We start from the raw sequence: 20,570 nt of genomic DNA, 5'->3' as shown, positions 1-20,570 counted from the left end.
AAAAATAGGCAAGGTAGAGTTATTGTTCTTGCACACTGCACTTCCTCCCAATGTGTTCTATCAGTGTATGAAGTTTGAAGAAAATCCCTCCAGTACTTTTGGAGTTATGCTCCAGACAAAGATCGTTGCGGACGGACGCACGCACACACGCACGCACGCACGGACGGAGAGCATTTCTAATATCCCCTTCACCTTTGGCGGGGGGATAAATAACAGAAGTCGTTGCGCATGAATAAGCCTGAGAGTAAACCTGCTTTTGATACTATAAATAGAAAGATATTAACACAAAACACATAAATCCCAAAAATCTTAAAGATTCATTAAAAAATTGAGCGAAATATGACGATTTAAAAAGAAATTTGCTGAAAATATCCTTTATATGAGTTGTCTGCCCCTGACAAGAGAAGGTGTGAAAAGTCGGTGTTCCATATCCAGATTTCTATTTGACATAACCTTCAATCATTTTATGTTCATGGCTTGTCTCTACTAAAAAGTGCAAGATCGAATGACTTATAAGCCGGGCTACCAGTATCAACATTTGATTACTGATATAACTTATCAAAAATGTTATTTCATTCAAAATTCCTCATATTTAAGATTGTCTGTAACATGTTTCAACAAATGCTGACTTCAGTTCAGTTTTCCATAGAAAGGTTCGGCTGCGCAGAAAGATGCGCATAAAAAACTATAGGAATTCCCTTTAAATGAAAAGTTAATATATTAATCAGAATTTGTCATAAGGTGATGATTTGTCAATAATAATAACTTTGTTAAAGTCAATAAACATATACTAATGCTTACGGCATTGAGAAGAAACGTTTCTTTAAACAGAAGAAAATTAACAAACCTTCAGTGCGGTGAGAAACTGAGCTTCAGCTGCTTCCATACAGTTCACAGACATGGCATACAGACCCTGAAATGTATAAACATACAGTTCACAGACATGGCATACAGACCCTGTAATGTTTAAACATACAGTTCACAGACATGGCATACAGATCCTGAAATGTATAAACATCCAATTCACAGACATGGTATACAGACCCTGAAATGTATAAACATACAGTTCATAGACATGGCATACAGACCCTGAAATGTATAAACATACAGTTCACAGACATGGTATACAGACCCTGACACTAAAATATATTAGCATACAGTTCATAGAAATGGCATACAGAGCCTGGTATGTATTAACACAAAGTTCACAGACATGACATATAGACACTGAAATACATTAGCACAGTTCACAGACATGGCATACAGACCCTGAAATACATAAACATACAGTTCACAGACATGTCATACAGACCCTGAAATATAGTTCACAGACATGGCATACAGACCCTGAAATACATAAACATACAGTTCACAGACATGGCATACAGAACCTGATATGTATTAACACAAAGTTCACAGACATGACATACAGACACTGAAATACATTAGCACAGTTCACAGACATGGCATTAAGACTCTTATATACTGAACTAAAATTTTCATGACTTACCAGCAGTGTATGGATCTGTGAACCATGGGTTGTAAACAGTCTAGGCTGTGATTGACATACATGGCAAGCTTGAAATATCTGAAACAAACAGCAAACACTGTACAACAATATACTTTTGTTTTACGTCCCCTAAGATTCAAGCATTTTCATGGGTTAGGGTTACATTGTGACCAGTTACAGTTCTGAGTCAGTAGATTTCATGTAAATTTGGCCTAAAATCAAGTTGTTGATAACACTAATTTACTATCGGGTTTGTTAATGACCCTCTACACGAATATGTGGATATAAAAGTCTCCCCCAATTGCAACCAATTTTAAACTCATGTATAACTTTGTCTGCAAACTTCTTGCATGAGACAAAATTTTCTACTTGGATACAGCACATCATCAGCAGAAAAATATGTTTCACTGAAAATAATAAAACAAATTTCCAACTTTGAAGACCATAAAATTATTAGCTTTTATTTATTTTTTTTTGGATTTGACGTCACATCGACACATGATAGGTCATATGGCGTCTTTCAAGCTTTAATGGTGGAGGAAGACCCAAGGTGCCCCTCCGTGCATTATTTCATCACAAGCGGGCACCTGGGTAGAACCACCGACCTTCTGTAAGCCAGCTGGATGGCTTCTTCACATGAAGAATTAAACGCCCCGAGTGAGGCTTGAACCAACATTGATGAGGAGCAAGTGATTTGAAGTCAGCGACCTTATAAACCACTCGGCCACGGAGGCCTCTAGGTTTTATTTCAAATTAGGAGACATTCTCATTGTTCAGAAAACTGTTTATTACAAACAAGCCTTGCAACTATGCCCAATAGGGAGATCCCGGGTCTATGGATCACGGGGATGTGAGTTCGATCCCAGGCCAGGGCATATGTTCTCTGTGGTGATTTGATCAATGACATTGTGTCTCAAATCATTCGTCCTTCATCTCAGATTCATGTGGGGAAATTGGCAGTTACTTGCAGAGAACAACACTGTACTGGTACAGAATTCAGGAACACTGGTTAGGTTAACTGTCCGCTGTTATATAACTGAAATACTGTTAAAAACAGCACTAAACAGGCTTGGGATTCAGTCAGAAATTAAAATCCTGAAAATCTACATAATGATTCTAAAGCCTGAAATCCCATTTTTAATAGAGTTACGTGTATATAGGAAAATTCTGGCAACCAAAAGCCTGAAATCAGAACCAGTACTGAAAAATCCCAGGCCTGGCTCAACCTTAAACAAACAAACTTGCACTCACAAGATACTGTGAAATCATTTAATTTTATGGTCATAAAATTTCGTGGTTTTTACCAAAACAGCTACTTCCTAGTAGTATGAATTTGTGGAGTTCAAGTTTTGAGGAGAAAATGAATGGTAAATTTCTATGTTTATTGGGATTTGACTTTGTCAATTGATAGAATCACTAAATTCATATAAACATGAGCAGACACAGTGGTACAGTGGTGACACCATCAGACTATGAGATCAAGGGTTGTCAGTCTGAGCCCCTGCTCCTCCAACTAAAAGTACTAGCACTGAGGTAAAAACAAGAGCTCATCGAACATGAAATGCCCCCCTTGATGCATTCAGTAATTGCACAAGGAACAGAAATTATTTGCTCGCTGTAAACAAAGTTCTACTGTTCTGGTTCAATGTGACATTGACCTTTGACCTATTGACCTCAAAATCAACAGGGGTCATCTCCTGGTCATGATCAACCTCCCTATCAAGTTTAGTGATCCTAGGCCCAAGCGTTCTCAAGGTATCGTCTGGAAAGGGTTTAACTGTTCCGGGTCAATGTGACCTTGACCTTTAGCCTACAGATCTCAAAATCTATAGGGGGTCATCTACAGGTCATGACCAACCTCCCTATCAAGTTTCATGATCCTAGGCCCAAGCATTCTCAGGTTATTGTCTGGAAACGGTTTAAATGTTCCGGGTCACTGTAACCTTGACCTTTAACTTACGGACCTTAAAATCAGTAGGGTTCATCTGCTGGTCATGATGAACCTCATTATCATCTTTCATGACCCTTGGCCCAGGCATTCTCAAGTTATTGTCTAAAAACCGTTTTAACTGTTCCTGGCCAATCTGACCTTGAACTTTGACCAAATGACCTCAAAATCAATAGGGGTCATCTGCTGGTCATGACCAATCTCCCTATCAATTTTCCTGCTCCTAGGCCCATGCGTTCTTGAGTTATTGCCCGGGAACTGTTTTACTGTTCCTGGTCACTGTGACCTTGAACTTTGATTTACTGACCTTAAAATCGATAGGGGTCATCTGCAGGTCATGATGAACCTCACTATCATCTTTCATGACCCTTGACCCAAGCATTCTCAAGTTATCGTCCAGAAACCGTTTTAACTGTTCCTGGCCAATCTGACCTTGAACTTTGACCAAATGACCTCAAAATCTATAGGGGTCATCTGCTGGTCATGATCAACCTCCCTATCAATTTCCCTGATCCTAGGCCCATGCGTTTTTGAGTTATCGTCCGGAAACTGTTTTACTGTTCCTGGTCACTGTGACCTTGAACTCTGACCTACTGACCTCAAAATCAATAGGGGTCATCTGCTGGTCATGACCAACCTCCCTATCAACAGTCACGATCCTAGGCACAAGCAATCTTGAGTTATCATCCAGAAACCGTTTAACTGTTCCGGGTCACTGTGACCTTGAACTTTGATTTACTGGCCTTAAAATCAATAGGGGTCATCTACTGGTCATGATGAACCTCACTATCATCTTTCATGACTCTTGGCCCAAGCGTTCTCAAGTTAACGTCCAGAAACTGTTTTAACTGTTCCTGGCCAATCTGACCTTGAACTTTGACCAAATGACCTCAAAATCAATAGGGGTCATCTGCAGGTCATGATCAATCTCCCTATCAATTTGCCTGATCCTAGGCCCATGCGTTCTTGAGTTATCGCCCGGAAACCGTTTTACAGTTCCTGGTCACTATGACCTTGAACTTTGACCTACTGACCTCAAAATCAATAGGGGTCATCTCCTGGTCATGACCAACCTCCATATCAACTTTCATGATCCTAGGCCCAAGCAATCTTGAGTTATCATCCGGAAACCGTTTAACTGTTCCGGGTCACTGTGACCTTGAACTTTGACATACTGACCTCAAAATCAATAGGGGCCATCTGCTGGTCATGAGCAACCATCTATCAACTTTCATGATCCTAGGCCCAAGCGTTCTTGAGTTATCATCCGGAAACCGTTTAACTGTTCAGGGTCACTGTGACCTTGACCTTTGATATACAGATCTCAAAATCAATAGGGGTCATCTGCAGGTGATGACCAACCTTCCTATCAACTTTCATGATGCTAGGTCCAAGAGTTCTTGAGTTATCATCCGGAAACGGATTGGTCTACATACAGACCGACCGACAGACAGACCGACCTACATCTGCAAAACAATATACCCCTCCTTCTTTGAAGGGGGGCATAAAAAGAGTCCCATATATGGATGCTTTACACCTGGCATGCTTCAGAACCAGGAAAGTATCTGGATTTGGAGATTCTGTATCTAGCACTTAGATCCTCTCACTAACAAGAGGACCATGATGGTCCTGAATCGCTCACCTATCTCCACATGACCCAGTGTTCAACTGAGTATGACATCGTTATTTCTATTATTTGACATAGTGACCTAGTTTTTGAGCACATGTGACCAAGATATCATCAAGATAAAAAATTCTGACCAATTTTCATGAAGATCCATTGAAAAATATGGCCTCTAGTGAGGTCACAAGGTTTTTCTATTATTTGACCTAATGACCTAGTTTTTGAAGGCACGTGACCCACTTTTAAACTTGACCTAGATATCATCAAGGTGAACATTCTCACCAATTTTCATGAAGATCTTGTGAAAAATATGGCCTCTAGAGAGGTCACAAGGTTTTTCTATTTTTCGACCTACTGACCTAGTTTTTGACCGCACATGACCCAGTTACGAACCTGACCTAGATATCATCAAGCTGAACATTCTCACCAATTTTCATGAAGATCCATTGAGAAATATGGCCTCTAGAGAGGTCACAAGGTTTTTTCTATTTTTAGACCTACTGACCTAGTTTTGACCCCACGTGACCCAGTTTCGAATCTGACTTAGATATCATCAAGATGAACATTCTGACCAATATTCATGAAGATCTCATGAAAAATATGGCCTCTAGAGAGGTCACAAGGTTTTTCTATTTTTAGATCTACTGACCTAGTTTTTAACCCCACGTGACTCAGTTTCGAACTTGACCTAGATATCTTCAAGGTAAACATTCTGACCAATTTTCATGAAGATCCATTGAAAAATTTCGCCTCTAGAGAGGTCACAAGGTTTTCCTATTTTTAGACCTATTGACCTAGTTTTTGACCGCACATGACCCAGTTTCGAACTTGACCTAGATATCATCAAGGTGAACATTCTGACCAATTTTCATGAAGATCCATTGAGAAATATGGCCACTAGAGAGGTCACAAGGTTTTTCTATTTTTAGATCTACTGACCTAGTTTTTGACCCACATGACCCAGTTTCGAACTTGACCTAGATATCATCAAGGTGAACATTCTGACCAATATTCATGAAGATCTCATGAAAAATATGGCCTCTAGAGAGGTCACAAGGTTTTTCTATTTTTAGATCTACTGACCTAGTTTTTAACCCCACGTGACCCAGTTTCGAACTTGACCTAGATATCATCAAGATGAACATTCTGACCAATTTTCATGAAGATCCATTGAGAAATATGGCCTCTAGAGAGGTCACAAGGTTTTTCTATTTTTAGACCTAATGACCTAGTTTTTGACCTACGTGACCCAGTTTCGAATCTGACCTAGATATCATCAAGGTAAACATTCTGACCAATATTCATGAAGATCTCATGAAAAATATGGCCTCTAGAGAGGTCACAAGTTTTCCTATTTTTAGACCTACTGACCTAGTTTTTGACCCCACGTGACCCAGTTTCGAACTTGACCTAGATATCATCAAGGTGAACATTCTGACCAATTTTCATGAAGATCTTGTGAAATATATGGCCTCTAGAGAGGTCACAAGGTTTTTCTATTTTTAGACCTACTGACCTAGTTTTTGACGGCACGTGACCCAGTTTCGAACTTGACCTAGATATCATCAAGATGAACATTCTGACCAACTTTCATAAAGATCCCATGAAAAATGTGACCTCTAGAGTGGTCACAAGCAAAAGTTTACGGACGCACGACGGACGACGGACACCGCGCAATCACAAAAGCTCACCTTGTCACTTTGTGACAGGTGAGCTAAAAATGACTAACAGTCTTCTAGAGAAGTTGTCCCTATGAGTTTCCATTGGTATTAAACTACAGTCAAACCTGTATTAAGCAGCCAGCCAGTGGAGCAACACATTCTGGCTGCTAAAGGCAGGACAAGTTGAAATTAGAACAAACTGCATGCTTGGGAAGTTAAGTGAACTGGCTGCATTCAGCAGGTGGCTGCTTAAAACAGATGGTCCATGAGGAAGGTACAACTGTACAATATTGAGCTGCGTCGTGAGAAAACCAGCGTAGTGGCTTTGCGACCAGCGTTAGTCCAGACCAGCCTGCGCATCTGTGGAATCTGGTCAGGATCCATAATGTTCGCTTTCAAAGCCTATTGCAATTAGAGAAACTGCTCGCGAACAGCATGGATCCTGACCAGACTCTGCAGATGCGCAGGCTGGTCTGGATCAACGCTGGTCGCAAAGCCACTATGTTGGTTTTCTCATGGCACGGCTCATATATAAGCTTACAAACACAGACACACACCACTCAGACATTATACCACACACTGATCATACAGACTTTCTCCCAATATTGAACAAAAACTTTCATTACTTTTGCTTGTTATTTAAACATATATTTCTGTTAGCAAGCTGTTGTATGACTAAGTGCAAATATCTTGTGAGCATTTATCAATTTGTGTCATTCTAAATCAATTCTGTTAGACAGATTTTGAGTGAATCAATACTTTTGATTACTTCAGATATTCTAAATTTGCTGGTTACACACAAACTGTTAAAGTTTATTAAGTTTATCAGCAAAACACACAATTTTCCTTACTCAATGTCAAGTGGGCTTCTAGATAAGATAACTTTTCTTACTACAGGCTGTCTGAAATTTTAAGTCCACCTTCAAAGATGTATAAGACAGTTTTCTATATGTACATAGCCACAAATTTTCCTACGGACAGAATTTCTTTTCGTAGGAAAATTTTTACCTAGTATATACTAAGTCTTATAGAAAACTATCCGATATGTCTTTAATGTGACAGAAACGGTTTCACACAGCCTTTATCTCTTGGTAATAGAGAACTTACTAAATCGTACTGCCCCAGTCAAAATTAGAAAAGTCATGTTTAGAAAGTTATTATTTCATACTAGTAATTGATAGAGCTTGGTATTCTGGGTTAAAAGCTACAATTTCCTCCACCTTTTTTACACACATATCTTTTTCTGCTGTATTTTTACTTGAAAAAATATGTGTAATTCCACTTGAAGTTCGCTGATTTCAGTGGTTTACTCCATTTCTTTCTGATATTGTGATTTTAAACAGGAAAATAATGAAACAAGAGGGCCAAGATGGCCCTAAGTTGCTCATCTGAGGAACACATCATAACAGTGTAAACATTTTTCCCAGATGACCCATAATTGAACTTGGCCTTGATTTTATCACGGCAATCATTGTGACTAAATTCTATGAATATCCGGTGTAAAATGCAGTCCCTATTGTGTAAACAAGGTTCTTCTTTAATTTGACCAGGTGGCCTAGTTTTTGACCCTAGATGACCCATATTCAAACTCAACCTTGATTTCATCCAAACAAACATTCTGACCAAATTTCATGAAGATCCGGTGTAAAATGCAGCCCCTATTGCATACACAAGGTTTTTGTTTGATTTGACCCTGTGACCTAGTTTTTTATCCAAGATTTTCCATATTCGAACTTGACCTAGATTTCATCAAGGCAATCATTCTGACCAAAATTCATGAAGATCAATTGAAAAAATACTGCCTCTATCACATACAGGTTTTTCTTGATTTGACTGGTGACCTAGTTTTTGGCCCCAGAAGACCCATTTTTGAACTTGGCCTAGTTTTCATCAAGGTTATCATCCTGACAAAATTTCATGAAGATTAGTCGAAAAATACAGCCTCTATCGCATACACAAGTTTTTTCTTTGATCTGACCTAGTGACCTAGTTTTTGATCCCAGATGACCCATATTCAAACTCCTCCTGGATTTCATCAAGGAAATCATTCTGAGTAAATTTTATGATCCAGTGTAAAAAGCAGCCTGTATTGCAAACACAAGATTTTCCTTTATTTTGACCAGGCGATCTAGTTTTTGACCCAAGATGACCCACATCCAAACTTGACCTAAATTTCATCCAGACAAACATTTTGATCAAATAAAGATTTGGGGTAAAATGCAGTCCCTATTGCATACACAAGCTTTTTCTTTAATATGACCTAGTGACCTAGTTTCTGACCCTAGATGACCCATATTCAAACTTGACCTAGATTTCATCAAGACAAAAATTCTGATCAAAATTCATGAAGATCAATTGAAAAAAAACCCAGCTTCTATCACATACACAAGATTTTTCTTTGATTTGACCTTGTAACGTAGTTTTTGATCTCAGATGACCCATTTTCGAACTCGGCTTAGAATTCATCAAGGTAATCATTCTGACAAAATTTCATAAAGATCAGCTGGAAAATACAGCCTCGCCTCTCTAAAACTGTTTACAGGTAATTAACAAGGATGCCATTTTTCAGTAGTTAAATTCAACCATCTTTACCTTAAATGTGTCAATTTATGTTATGACAAACTAAATCAAAGGACTGGCTTGTCCAATTTTGGTAATAATCTGAATTTTTAGTGATCTTTATTTGTGTGACCTGTCAGTAATCATCCTTTTATTGCAGTAAATTGATTGTATTAAAACCCCTACCAATACTACACTTTTACATCAAAATACTGAAGAAAAGATATTTTTGAAACACCCTATACAGTAGCAAAACAATTCTCATGAAAAAAAAACGAAATGGATTTTACCTAAATAAATCAAACTTAACATTAGAAAAGAATGGCAAAGTCAAGGAATGATGGATATTCTAGATGGGATACTGCATCTGAAACTGCATCTGAAACTGAGGAAGATCACATATATTCTTGTACATTTTGCCTGCTACATAGAAAAAAATTGCCAGCAGAAGGATTTTGTGTTGACTGTGATGAATATTTGTGTGCCATTTGTTACAAATATCATTTGCGTCCCCGTCCAACAAGGAATCATACCTTACTTCGAAAGTCACAAATACCTAGAAGACCCGGTAACCCTAAAGTTGATGATGTTTTAGTTGAAAAATGTAAGAAACATCGGGGCAGGATTGTAGACATGTACTGCGAGAAATGTGATAGAGTTGGATGTACCACCTGTATGGCAGAAAAGCATGAATTCTGTCACACAGTCTACATACCAGACTACAATAAAGAAGATGATTCGGATCACTTTTCAATGTATCATAAAACTATGGAGGTCGAAAAAGAAATAGAAAAAGTTTCAGACTACAAGCAGACAGCTGAATTACATTCACAAAATGCACACAAACAGGTCAAAATGTATCGCAAAGAAATAAATGACACCCTTGACAGGATAGAAAGTAACACACACATGAAGATTGACGAAAAAACTAATCAAGCCTTAGAAACACTGGAATCTTATTCCAAGAAACTACAACTGATGGAAACTAAACTGAAACAATTAAACACCCACACTGGCAACAAAATCAACAAGCAATTTGTCCATAAGAAACTTGCTTTGGAATCATATGCTGAGTATGAACTTGTTAAAGAAGAAATGTCAAAAGAACTTAGCAACATAACTGAATTTTGCTTCAAACCAAATGATAAAATTGAAACAAACTTGAAGAGTATAACAACTTTTGGAAACATCTGTGAAATGCCTCCAAAACAAGACAAAAGGTTTTTTTTGAAATACATTCATTCCTTATCTGCACAGTGTTTTATAAAGTATTTTCCAAATTTTTCTGCAAAAGCAATCACTTACATACCAATGTGTATTGTTTTGACAAATGGAAAACTGTTACTTCAAGCAGAAGTTCAATTTATTGCTGGATCTTTATTGTTTCTTTGTGATGTGGAAAAAGAGACAAAAGAAACAGAACAAGATTCTGCAGAGTTCAAGATAATCTGTGTGAAAGATTTACACAACTACTTCCATGACATGACCCAAGTGAGTAGCACCAAAGTTGCCATAACATTATATGATCAGAAAAAAATTCAGTACCTACATGTACACCCAACTGAAATGAAGCTGGGTACGAGCATACATGTCAATGGTGAATGCTGTGGTATTGGGTGCTTAGAGAACAAACTAGTTGTGTCTTTTACAGAACCAAAGAAAGTTGAAATCATGGACCTTCAGGGCCAGGTTTTAAAAACAGTTTCGTATGACATGTCAAAGTTTCCTCAAGGTTTTCAATTTGAATACCCACACTATGTAGCAAGTGATCCATGGAGAAAACGGGCTTATGTTATAGACAAATATAAAAATTGCATACTAGTTGTAAATGTTCAAGGTGATATCACAGAAGTGATCTGGAACAATCAAGATTTCTATAAAACCCAGATGATTTACCCTATAGCAGCTGCAGTCGGGGAAGCAGGAGAGGTTTATGTCGCAGTTGACAATCCATACAGCATACAGAAAATCTCTCCAAATTTTCTTGAAAGGGATTATTTGGCAGTTAAAGGAACAACATGGGAGATATGTTCAATAGCATATCATGACAGTAAATTATATTATGGCAACAGAAGAGGTTCTTTTTATGTTGCTGAAATTTCTAATGACTAGAATACCTAGACAATGTCGTCATACTTCAGAACAGTTTACAGATGTTGATCAGTTTGATTCTCATGGACAAAAAAGTATGAAAACAACAGAACAAAAGTATCTGATATATACGAGTTTATATTAACCCTTACCCTGCTAAATTTCTAAAATGGACTGGTCCATCATTCAATTTGGGCAATACCATTTATTATTTGAAGGGGTGTTCACTGAAAATTTACTGACTGAACAGCGAACAGTGCAGACCATGATCAGACTGCACGGATGTGCAGGCTGATCTTGGTCTGCACTGGTCGCAAAGGCAGAATCATTTGCCGACAGCAGGCTAAAGGTTAAATTGTTCAAGTGGTTGCTTTTTCTTTATGAAAAAGCTCCAAAAACCTGTCATTATAAATTGATATAATTATGCCGCCAGTGTATCTGTGAAACTGAAAAAGTCTATTGGCACCTACTTATATTCTAGAGAATCAGTAAACATTTGCCATCAGATTAATCAGAATATTCTGATATTAGACTGATAAGCCAACAGATGCAATTAATCAGAAATATCTGATAATTGAGCCGCGCCATGAGAAAACCAACATAGTCGCTTGGTTTCTCTAATGGTTTCTCTAATTGCAATAGGCTTTAAAAGCGAACAGCATGGATCCTGACCAGACTGCACAGATGCGCAGGCTGGTCTGGATCCATGCTGGTCACAAAGCCAGTATGGTTGGTTTTCTCAGGGCGCGGCTCAATTGGTTATCTAAGTCACAATTCTAACAAGGCAGTCTGAAAGACAGCTAAATCCCCCGCCACTGTTATGGATAGTGAAAGGGTAAACCTTTGACCTTAAGCTGTGACCTTGATCTTAAACTGATATGGCTGACTCATGAATTCTGCACAACGTCTTGATGAGGTGATCATTTGACCCAAGTTTCATGAAATTCCTTCAAGGGGTTTAGGAGATACAGAGCTCAAACCTTTGACCTTGAGTTGTGACCCTGACCTAGAGTTGACATGGTCGACTCATGAGCTCTTGATGAGATGATCATTTGACCCAAGTTTGATGAAAATCCTTCAAGGGGTTCAGGAGATACAGAGTGGAAACAAAATGGAAGGCTCAAACCTTTGACCCTAAGCTGTGACCTTGACCTTGAGCCAGCATGGCTGACTCATAAGTTCTGCACATAAATTTGATAAGGTGATCATTTAACCCAAGTTTTATAAAATTCCTTGAAGGGGTTTTAGGAGATACAGAGCAGACACGAAATGGAAGACTAAAACATTTGACCTTGAGTTGTGACCTTGACCTTGAGCCAGCATGACTGACTCATGAGTTTTGCACATCGTCTTGGTGAGGTGATCATTTGACCCAAGTTTGATGAAAATCCTTCAAGGGGTTTAGGAGATATAGAGCGGACAAAAAATGGAAGGCTCAAACTTTTGACCTTCAGTTGTGACCTTGACCTTGAGCCGGCATGGCTGATTCATGGGTTCTGCACATCGTCTTGATGAGGTGATCATTTGACCCAAGTTTGATGAAAAGCCTTCAAAGGGTTTAGGAGATATAGAGTGGACACAAAATGGAAGGCTCAAACCTTTGACCTCGAGTTGCGACCTTGACCTTGAGCCGGCATGGCTGACTCATGGGTTCTGCACATCGTCTTGATTAGGTGATCATTTGACCCAAGTGTTATAAAATTCCTTCAAGGGGTTTTTGTCAGTCACATATTTTCACGACCATGATTTTCAGAAAATTTCGGTCATTTATAGAAAGATTTACACATGCACAAGCGTCAAAATGCAGATACAAGTCTAACCGTGCAACAGAAACTTTTAATTGAATTTTTTCCCCCCAAAATAAGTATGCACAGCCTAAGAATTTCACAAGTAAAAATATGACACTAGGACTGATACATTATAACAGGACCGGATGTAGGTAATGGGGTTAAGTGCTTTATTGATTTTCTTCTGTACTTTGATATATAAAGCCCTTTCATTAAATAAACAATTCAGTGATAGATGCCCATGATGTAGGACATTAAAGACAATGACTTTTATTAGAGCCTTTTGCATGTTTTTGTACTCCAATGTTCATTTTCAAATGCACCAGAATGCACCAAATGAGTTGTTATAACCTAAACAATTCTGGGGGAGTTCCCTCATAACCTGTACAACAAGATGAGAAACTCATTACACTCACTCTATCACTGCCATGATTGGCTGTAAAAATTTTCTGGCTAGAACCCTGAATTATTCATAGAGATTTAGCAAATGAAAACTGAATAAACTGGGCCTTAGTCACTTCTGGTAGGCCATCTACATAATACAATGTAAGTTCTAAAATCTAAGTTCTCACCTCAGAATATTAGTTGGCAGTCAAGACCCCAATTGCTGATTAAGTTTTTCTAAGAACCCAGGTTTTTAAGCTTAACTGATGCACAATAATTACTAGAACCAGTTTATGAAATTGTAGGTTTTTGGCTATGAACCTAGGTACCCCATGATCAGCTGGCACATTTCATTTTGTTCTTTACCTACCACCCATACAGCCGTAGTTTTGTTTGCCATGACCAGCCAGCACATTATAATGAGTTCTAGACCTACATAAGGTTTGGCAATAGTTTTGTTTCACCATAATCAGCTGACACACTGAAATGTACTGTGTATGTATTCTATACCTACCTCCTGTATGGCTGTAGTTTTGTTGCCCATGATCAGCCGACACATAACAATGTGTTCTAAAAGCATAATCTGGAAAGATGACAAAAGTGGATGGGCATCTAGCACTGAAATAAAACAAGCAAATTCAATAAATTTGTATCTTCCGCTAACAACAACAAAGATAACAAGTTAACCCTAAAAGGCATTCTCTGCTAACAAAAAGGCCTTATATTTTCCAAATGAATGTCAGTGTGGTCCAAATGTCTGCTTTCCTTACTCAATACATCTTTCAATTTACAGTAAGTACCAGATTCCTAACTGAAGTTACTGACCAAATTTTTTTTCTATTTTTCAATAACACTGTAATGCACATTGGACAAACTTTTAGTCTCCACATAGCTTCCTGTTATACCAAGTATGGCCAAAGTTTCTCATTCCTAACTAAATTATTGATAAAAAGACCATCTTTCTATATAAAGCAATAACAGCCTCAACCTAAAAAGTTACCTAAAACATTGGTCTCTCCACTACCGGTACTTGTTTAGTACCAGATTGGTGTACTTACCTCTTTCATAAATAATTATTGTGATTGTTAAAAAAAATCAACTAGAGCTATCACTAAAAGCGATTAATACCCCTAGAAACAGGCTTTGATACAGGGAAAGTTAAATGTTGTGATCATTAGCTTTTACTTTCAAGTGTAACCTTGACCTTAAACCTAGTAACCTGGACTGTGCACTCTGCATGTTGTCTGGATGAAGTCAACAATTGATATTAATTAAAGAAATTCATTCCAGGGGTTTTGGAGACATTGAGTGGACACAAATTTTAGCTTTTTGACCTTTGATCTATAAGTGTGTCCTTGATCTTAGACCTAGTGGCCTAGATTTTTGTGCTCTGCATATTGTCTTGTTGAGGTTAACAATTAATGTTCTAGTTTTACTAAAGTTTTCCAAGTCATTTAGTTAAATATGGAAGTTAAAGTGGAATTATACGCATTTTTCAAGTAAAAATACAGCATATTAAATAGATATGTGTATAACGGGTGGAGGAAATTATAGCTTTTAACCCAGTATACCAAACTCTTCCTGTCACCAGTACAAAATTATAACTTTCTAAATATGACTTTTCTTATTTTGACTGGGGCAGTCTTTTTTAGAAAAGTCAAACTGCATGCAGGAGTTGCTTCCCTTCAACTTCAGAAACCTCTACTTATAGGTAAGGGAGATCATTGCGTACAAGACTGAAGAAATGAGCTATTTTTTATAAGTCCGATTTCATCATTTCTAAAGTATCACTTTCAAATACTTATGCGGCATTATTGTTAACTTAACACATTTAAATGCACAATAACCGAAAACTTGCTTTTAAAATATTCGCCAAAAACACACTATGTGCTGTAAGATGCGAATAATGCCACTTTAAGCTTATTGACCTCCAACGCTGACCTTGACCTTCAACCTAGTAATCTGAGATTTGTGCACTCTGCATCTTGATGAGGTTAATAAATAATGCAAGTTTTTTTTGAAAATCTTCCCCATTGTTAAGAAGATATGGAGCAAACACAAATACGGATAGACCAAATGAATAACGACATGCATGACTCAAATATAGACTCAATATACTTTGGGAATACAGTGGAGTCCGCTTATTTGCATACCCAATTTGTCAAAGCAAAATATGCGAATAACCGGGCTATTCGTTTATCCGAATATACATATATGGCTTCTGTTGCGGTATGCTTCGGCTGCTCTAAGAGCAATGGTTATTACTTTGAATCAATACGGCAACATTAATTAGAAAATGTGTCACTAATGGAGTGATTAATCATACCTGTGTATGTTTTAAACAGATAAAGCTGTAAACGACAATATTTTTTATTTACCACTGACTGGAATTTACCCGCGAATCGTACAGATATCAAAACGCCATGCCGGTAATTTTCCACTCCATGAGCACAACTTACAACGCCGTTACTTTTGTTCATCAACACGTATACAAAAAATGCGCGTCACACATTCAATTTTTTATTTTATCGCTTTAAATTTTCAACACTGATTGAGAAGTAATATAGTTTGAATTCTATAACGATTTAAAAAAGGTTTTAACAGAAATGTTGGCAAAATTCTAATAAAACGGTCGAATTTTCATAAAATTAGTTGCAAAATTTCAAACAGCGCGATCCTAAATACTTATTACTTTCTAAAAGTGAATAGATGATACAAACTATGGCCATAAAATTCAGACTTTTGACCAGAAAGTACAAAAAACAGAATAGAAAAATCTTAAATAATGAAAAGGCAGCAGCAATTTAACAAGAGGACCATGATGGTCCTGAATCGCTCACCTCTTCCCAAATGATCCAGTTTTGAGTATGACGTCATTTTTTCTATTATTTGACATAGTGACCTAGTTTTTGAGCTCATGTGACCCAGTTTTGAACTTGACCTAGATATTATAAAGATAAAAATTTTGACCAATTTTCATGAAGATCCATTGAAAAATATGGTCTCTAGAGAGGTCACAAGGTTTTTCTATTATTTGACCTATTGACCTAGTTTTTTAAGGCACGTGACCACGTTTCAAACTTGACCTAGATATCATCAAGGTGAACATTCTGACCAATTTTCATGAAGATCCATTCAAGGGTATGGCCTCTAGAGAGGTCACAAGGTTTTTCTATTTCAAGACCTACTGACCTAGTTTTTGATCGCAGTTGACCCAGTTTCAAACTTGACCTAGATATCATCAAGATAAACATTCAGACCAACTTTCATACAGATCCCATGAAAAATATGGCCTTTAGAGAGGTCACAACGTTTTTTCATTATTTGACCTACTGACCTACTTTTTGAAGGCACGTAACCCACTTTCGAACTTGACTTAGATATCATCATGGTGAACATTCTGACCAATTTTTATGAATATCCATTCACAAGTATGGCCTCTAGAGAGGTCACAAGGTTTTTCTATTTTTAGACCTACTGACCTAGTTTTTGACCGCACATGACCCTGTTTCGAATCTGACCTAGATATCATCAAGATGAACATTCAGATCAATTTTCATGAAGATCCATTGAAAAATATGGCCTTTAGAGAGGTCACAAGGTTTTTCTATTATTTGACCTACTGACCTAGTTTTTAAAGGCATGTGACCCAGTTTCAAATATGACCTAGATATCATCAAGATGAACATTCAGACCAACTTTCATACAGATCCCATGGAAAATATGGCCTCTAGTTAGGTCACAAGGTTTCTCTATTATTTGACCTACTGACCTAGTTTTTGACGGTACGTGACCCACTTTCGAACTTGACTTAGATATCATCAAGGTGAACATTCTGACAAATTTTCATGAAGATTTCATGAAATATATGGCCTCTAGAGAGGTCACAAGGTTTTTCTATTTTTAGACCTACTGACCTAGTTTTTGACCGCACGTGACCCAGTTTCGAACTTGACCTAGATATCATCAAGATGACCATTCAGACCAACTTTCACACAGATCCCATGGAAAATATGGCCTTTAGAGAGGTCACAAGGTTTTTCTATTATTTGACCTACTGACCTAGTTTTTGACCGCATGTGACCCAGTTTCGAACCTGACCTAGATATCATCAAGGTGAACGTTCTGACCAATTTTCCTGAAGATCTTGTGAAATATATGGCCTCTAGAAAGGTCACAAGGTTTTTCTATTTTTAGACCTACTGACCTAGTTTTTGACCGCACTTGACCCAGTTTCGAACTTGACCTAGAAATCATCAAGATGAACATTCAGATCAACTTTCATACAGATCCCATGAAAAATATGGCCTTTAGAGAGGTCACAAGGTTTTTCTATTATTTGACCTACTGACCTTTTTTTTTAAGGCACGTGACCCAGTTTCGAACTTGACCTAGATATCATCCAGGTGAACGTTCTGACCAATTTTCATGAAGATCTTGTGAAATATATGGCCTCTAGAGAGGTCACAAGGTTTTTCTATTTTTAGACCTACTGACCTAGTTTTTGACCGCACGTGACCCAGTTTCGAACTTGACCTAGATATCATCAAGATGAACATTCTGACCAATTTTCATGAAGATCCATTGAAAATTATGGCCTCTAGAGAGGTCACAAGGTTTTTCTATTTTTAGACCTACTGACCTAGTTTTTAAAGGCACGTGACCCAGTTTCGAACTTGACCTAGATATCATCAAGATGAACATTCTGACCAACTTTCATAAAGATCCCATGAAAAATGTGACCTCTAGAGTGGTCACAAGCAAAAGTTTACGGACGGACGCACGCACGGACGACGGACACCGCGCGATCACAAAAGCTCACCTTGTCACTTTGTGACAGGTGAGCTAAAAATATGAAGTAAAACGATTTTTGCACAGATTTCTGTTACGCGACCTCGTGAACGTACATAGAAAATGCGGTTAAAAACAAAACAATAATGTTGTTGCGTATTTTTAATAACTTTTGAATGAATCTTTGTACATGTACATTTATTTTTTGACACGACACTTTATAATAAGATATTCTTCTCAAACCAATTAATACTTTTGATCCTTGAATAAGTCATTAACAGATTAAATGGAAAGTAAAAACTGCTATATAGAGGAATAGATGGATGGATGACCTATAAACCTAAAATTTCACAGATGACCAAAAAATTCTTCTTTTGAACCATGGCATGCAAGACTTAGGACTGTAATATGAACATACTTTTGAGTTTTTCTATCTGCATGAGTGCTTTATCTGTGTATTTCTGAGCCTTGTCCATATATCCAGCTTGCATAGAATGCATGACTGTCACCTGAAATAGTGGACAAACATTTAAGCCGTGCCATGAGAAAACCAACATAGTGGCCTTGCGACCAGCATGGATCCATGCTGTTCGCTAACAGTTTCTCCAATTCCAATAGGCTTTAAAAGCGAACAGCAAGGATCCTGACCAGACTGCGCAGATGCGCAGGCTGGTCTGGATCCATGCTGGTCGCAAAGCCACTATGTTGGTTTTCTCACGGCACGGCTCATTTACACGTTATATTCTTACATAACAGCTTTTTCTCTCTTGTTGAATATTTTCACCAATTTTTGGAATAACATTATTTTTAGACTAAAGCATCCATGATATTTTACACCATAGATTTACCATGAATATATAAACTTAATTTAATTAAACAATTTCACTGTTTATACAGGCATCATGATCCAGAACTACAGGTAATAGCTGAGTATGTTTCATATAATTGCCTCATTTGTTGGGTTATCTCTGTGTACTTTACATGTCAGTAGTTACCACTGACCAAAAAGTCACAAAATTTTTGTTGAATAACAAAAAAAAGAAAAAAAAAAAAGCAGGCTCAAGCAATTATAATCATATTATACTACCAAATCATTAATATTCTTTGGAGACTAATTTTCGTGGATTTCGTGGTTGAGTATATCCCAATAAACACTTACAAATCCCATTCATTTTTATCTTAAAAGGTTAAAATCCATGATATTCAAACCCCTACAAAATAGCCATTTTCGGCAAAACCCCGACATTGTACGTCCACAAATGGAGTTACCAGTACTCACCAGATAAACCAGTACACACATATGTTCCTTTGGCAACCACTGAAACATGTCAATCTGATTGTTACCAACTGGATCTGAAAACAAGTTTAAGGCATGTTACTTCCATTATAATAATACAGTACACAGTGAAATCAAAACTTTTTGAGGGGGAATAGTATTCATGGATTTTGCAGTTGAGTCAATTTACAAAATTAAATCCAAATGAACAAGTAGAATTCTAAATCATTTTATGTTCAAAATTTGAAATCCACATATTCATATTCTCATGAAACAGCCATTCTAGCTCAAATTTTGCAAACACAATTTTGTACTCATGAAATTAATTGATTTCACAGAATAGAGTTCCCATATTGCATCTGATGACATCTATTTCAAATTATGTACATTATAAAACAAGAGAACCATGATAGCCTTAATCATTGCACTATATTGCTCACCTGATTCAAATAGGTACATGCACAGTTTATAGTTCAATTGTTTTTTTAAAAACATGTATGATATATTTATGAAATGTGCAGGCATTCCTAAGTGTAACAGTATGCAACATTCATCATATGAGCCGTGCCATGAGAAAACCAACATAGTGGGTATGCGACCAGCATGGATCCAGACCAGCCTGCGCATCCGCGCAGTCTGGTCAGGCTCCATGCTGTTCGCTTTTAAAGCCTATTGGAATTGGAGAAACTGTTAGCGAACAGCATGGAGCCTGACCAGACTGCGCGGATGCGCAGGCTGGTCTGGATCCATGCTGGTCGCATACCCACTATGTTGGTTTTCTCATGGCATTTCTCATATTTGCATTACTGAAGTTTCTGTTATATAAGTCTATGTAAAACAAGAGACTCCCATGAACTGGGCCAATTTTGACCCAAGAGGCTTATTACAACCTTGGTATTTGAGAAGTTTCTCTACATACTGATAGGAGTCTACGTAAAA

The 20,570-nt window shown here is 37.6% G+C and overlaps 2 protein-coding genes across 2 annotated transcripts in view; one reads left to right on the top strand and one right to left on the bottom strand.

Moving 5' to 3' along the window:
• LOC123566700 (MAU2 chromatid cohesion factor homolog) overlaps window positions 1-20,570 on the bottom strand; it is a 52,663-nt gene that overhangs the window by 15,418 nt on the left and 16,675 nt on the right. The window contains exons 8-12 of the mRNA XM_053549068.1: window positions 19,635-19,708; window positions 18,774-18,864; window positions 14,079-14,182; window positions 1,511-1,588; window positions 848-913 (exon numbers count right to left, since the gene is read on the bottom strand). Coding sequence (XP_053405043.1) covers window positions 848-913; window positions 1,511-1,588; window positions 14,079-14,182; window positions 18,774-18,864; window positions 19,635-19,708 — 413 coding nt within the window. The remainder of the gene's footprint in view (window positions 1-847; window positions 914-1,510; window positions 1,589-14,078; window positions 14,183-18,773; window positions 18,865-19,634; window positions 19,709-20,570) is intronic.
• Window positions 9,539-12,711, top strand: LOC123566699 (uncharacterized). The gene has a single exon (XM_045361011.2). The coding sequence runs from the start codon at window positions 9,624-9,626 to the stop codon at window positions 11,412-11,414; it is 1,791 nt and encodes a 596-aa protein (XP_045216946.1). The 5' UTR covers window positions 9,539-9,623; the 3' UTR covers window positions 11,415-12,711.

The sequence above is a fragment of the Mercenaria mercenaria genome, chromosome 8, assembly GCF_021730395.1.
Source record: "Mercenaria mercenaria strain notata chromosome 8, MADL_Memer_1, whole genome shotgun sequence".
Lineage (NCBI taxonomy): Eukaryota > Metazoa > Mollusca > Bivalvia > Venerida > Veneridae > Mercenaria > Mercenaria mercenaria.
Note: the sequence above shows the minus strand (reverse complement) of the source record. Positions and strands in the feature narration are given on the sequence as shown.

Coding starts and splice junctions, on each gene's coding strand:
- LOC123566699 (XM_045361011.2), top strand. CDS start 9,624: ATGGCAAAGTCAAGGAATGATGGATATTCTAGATGGGATACTGCATCT.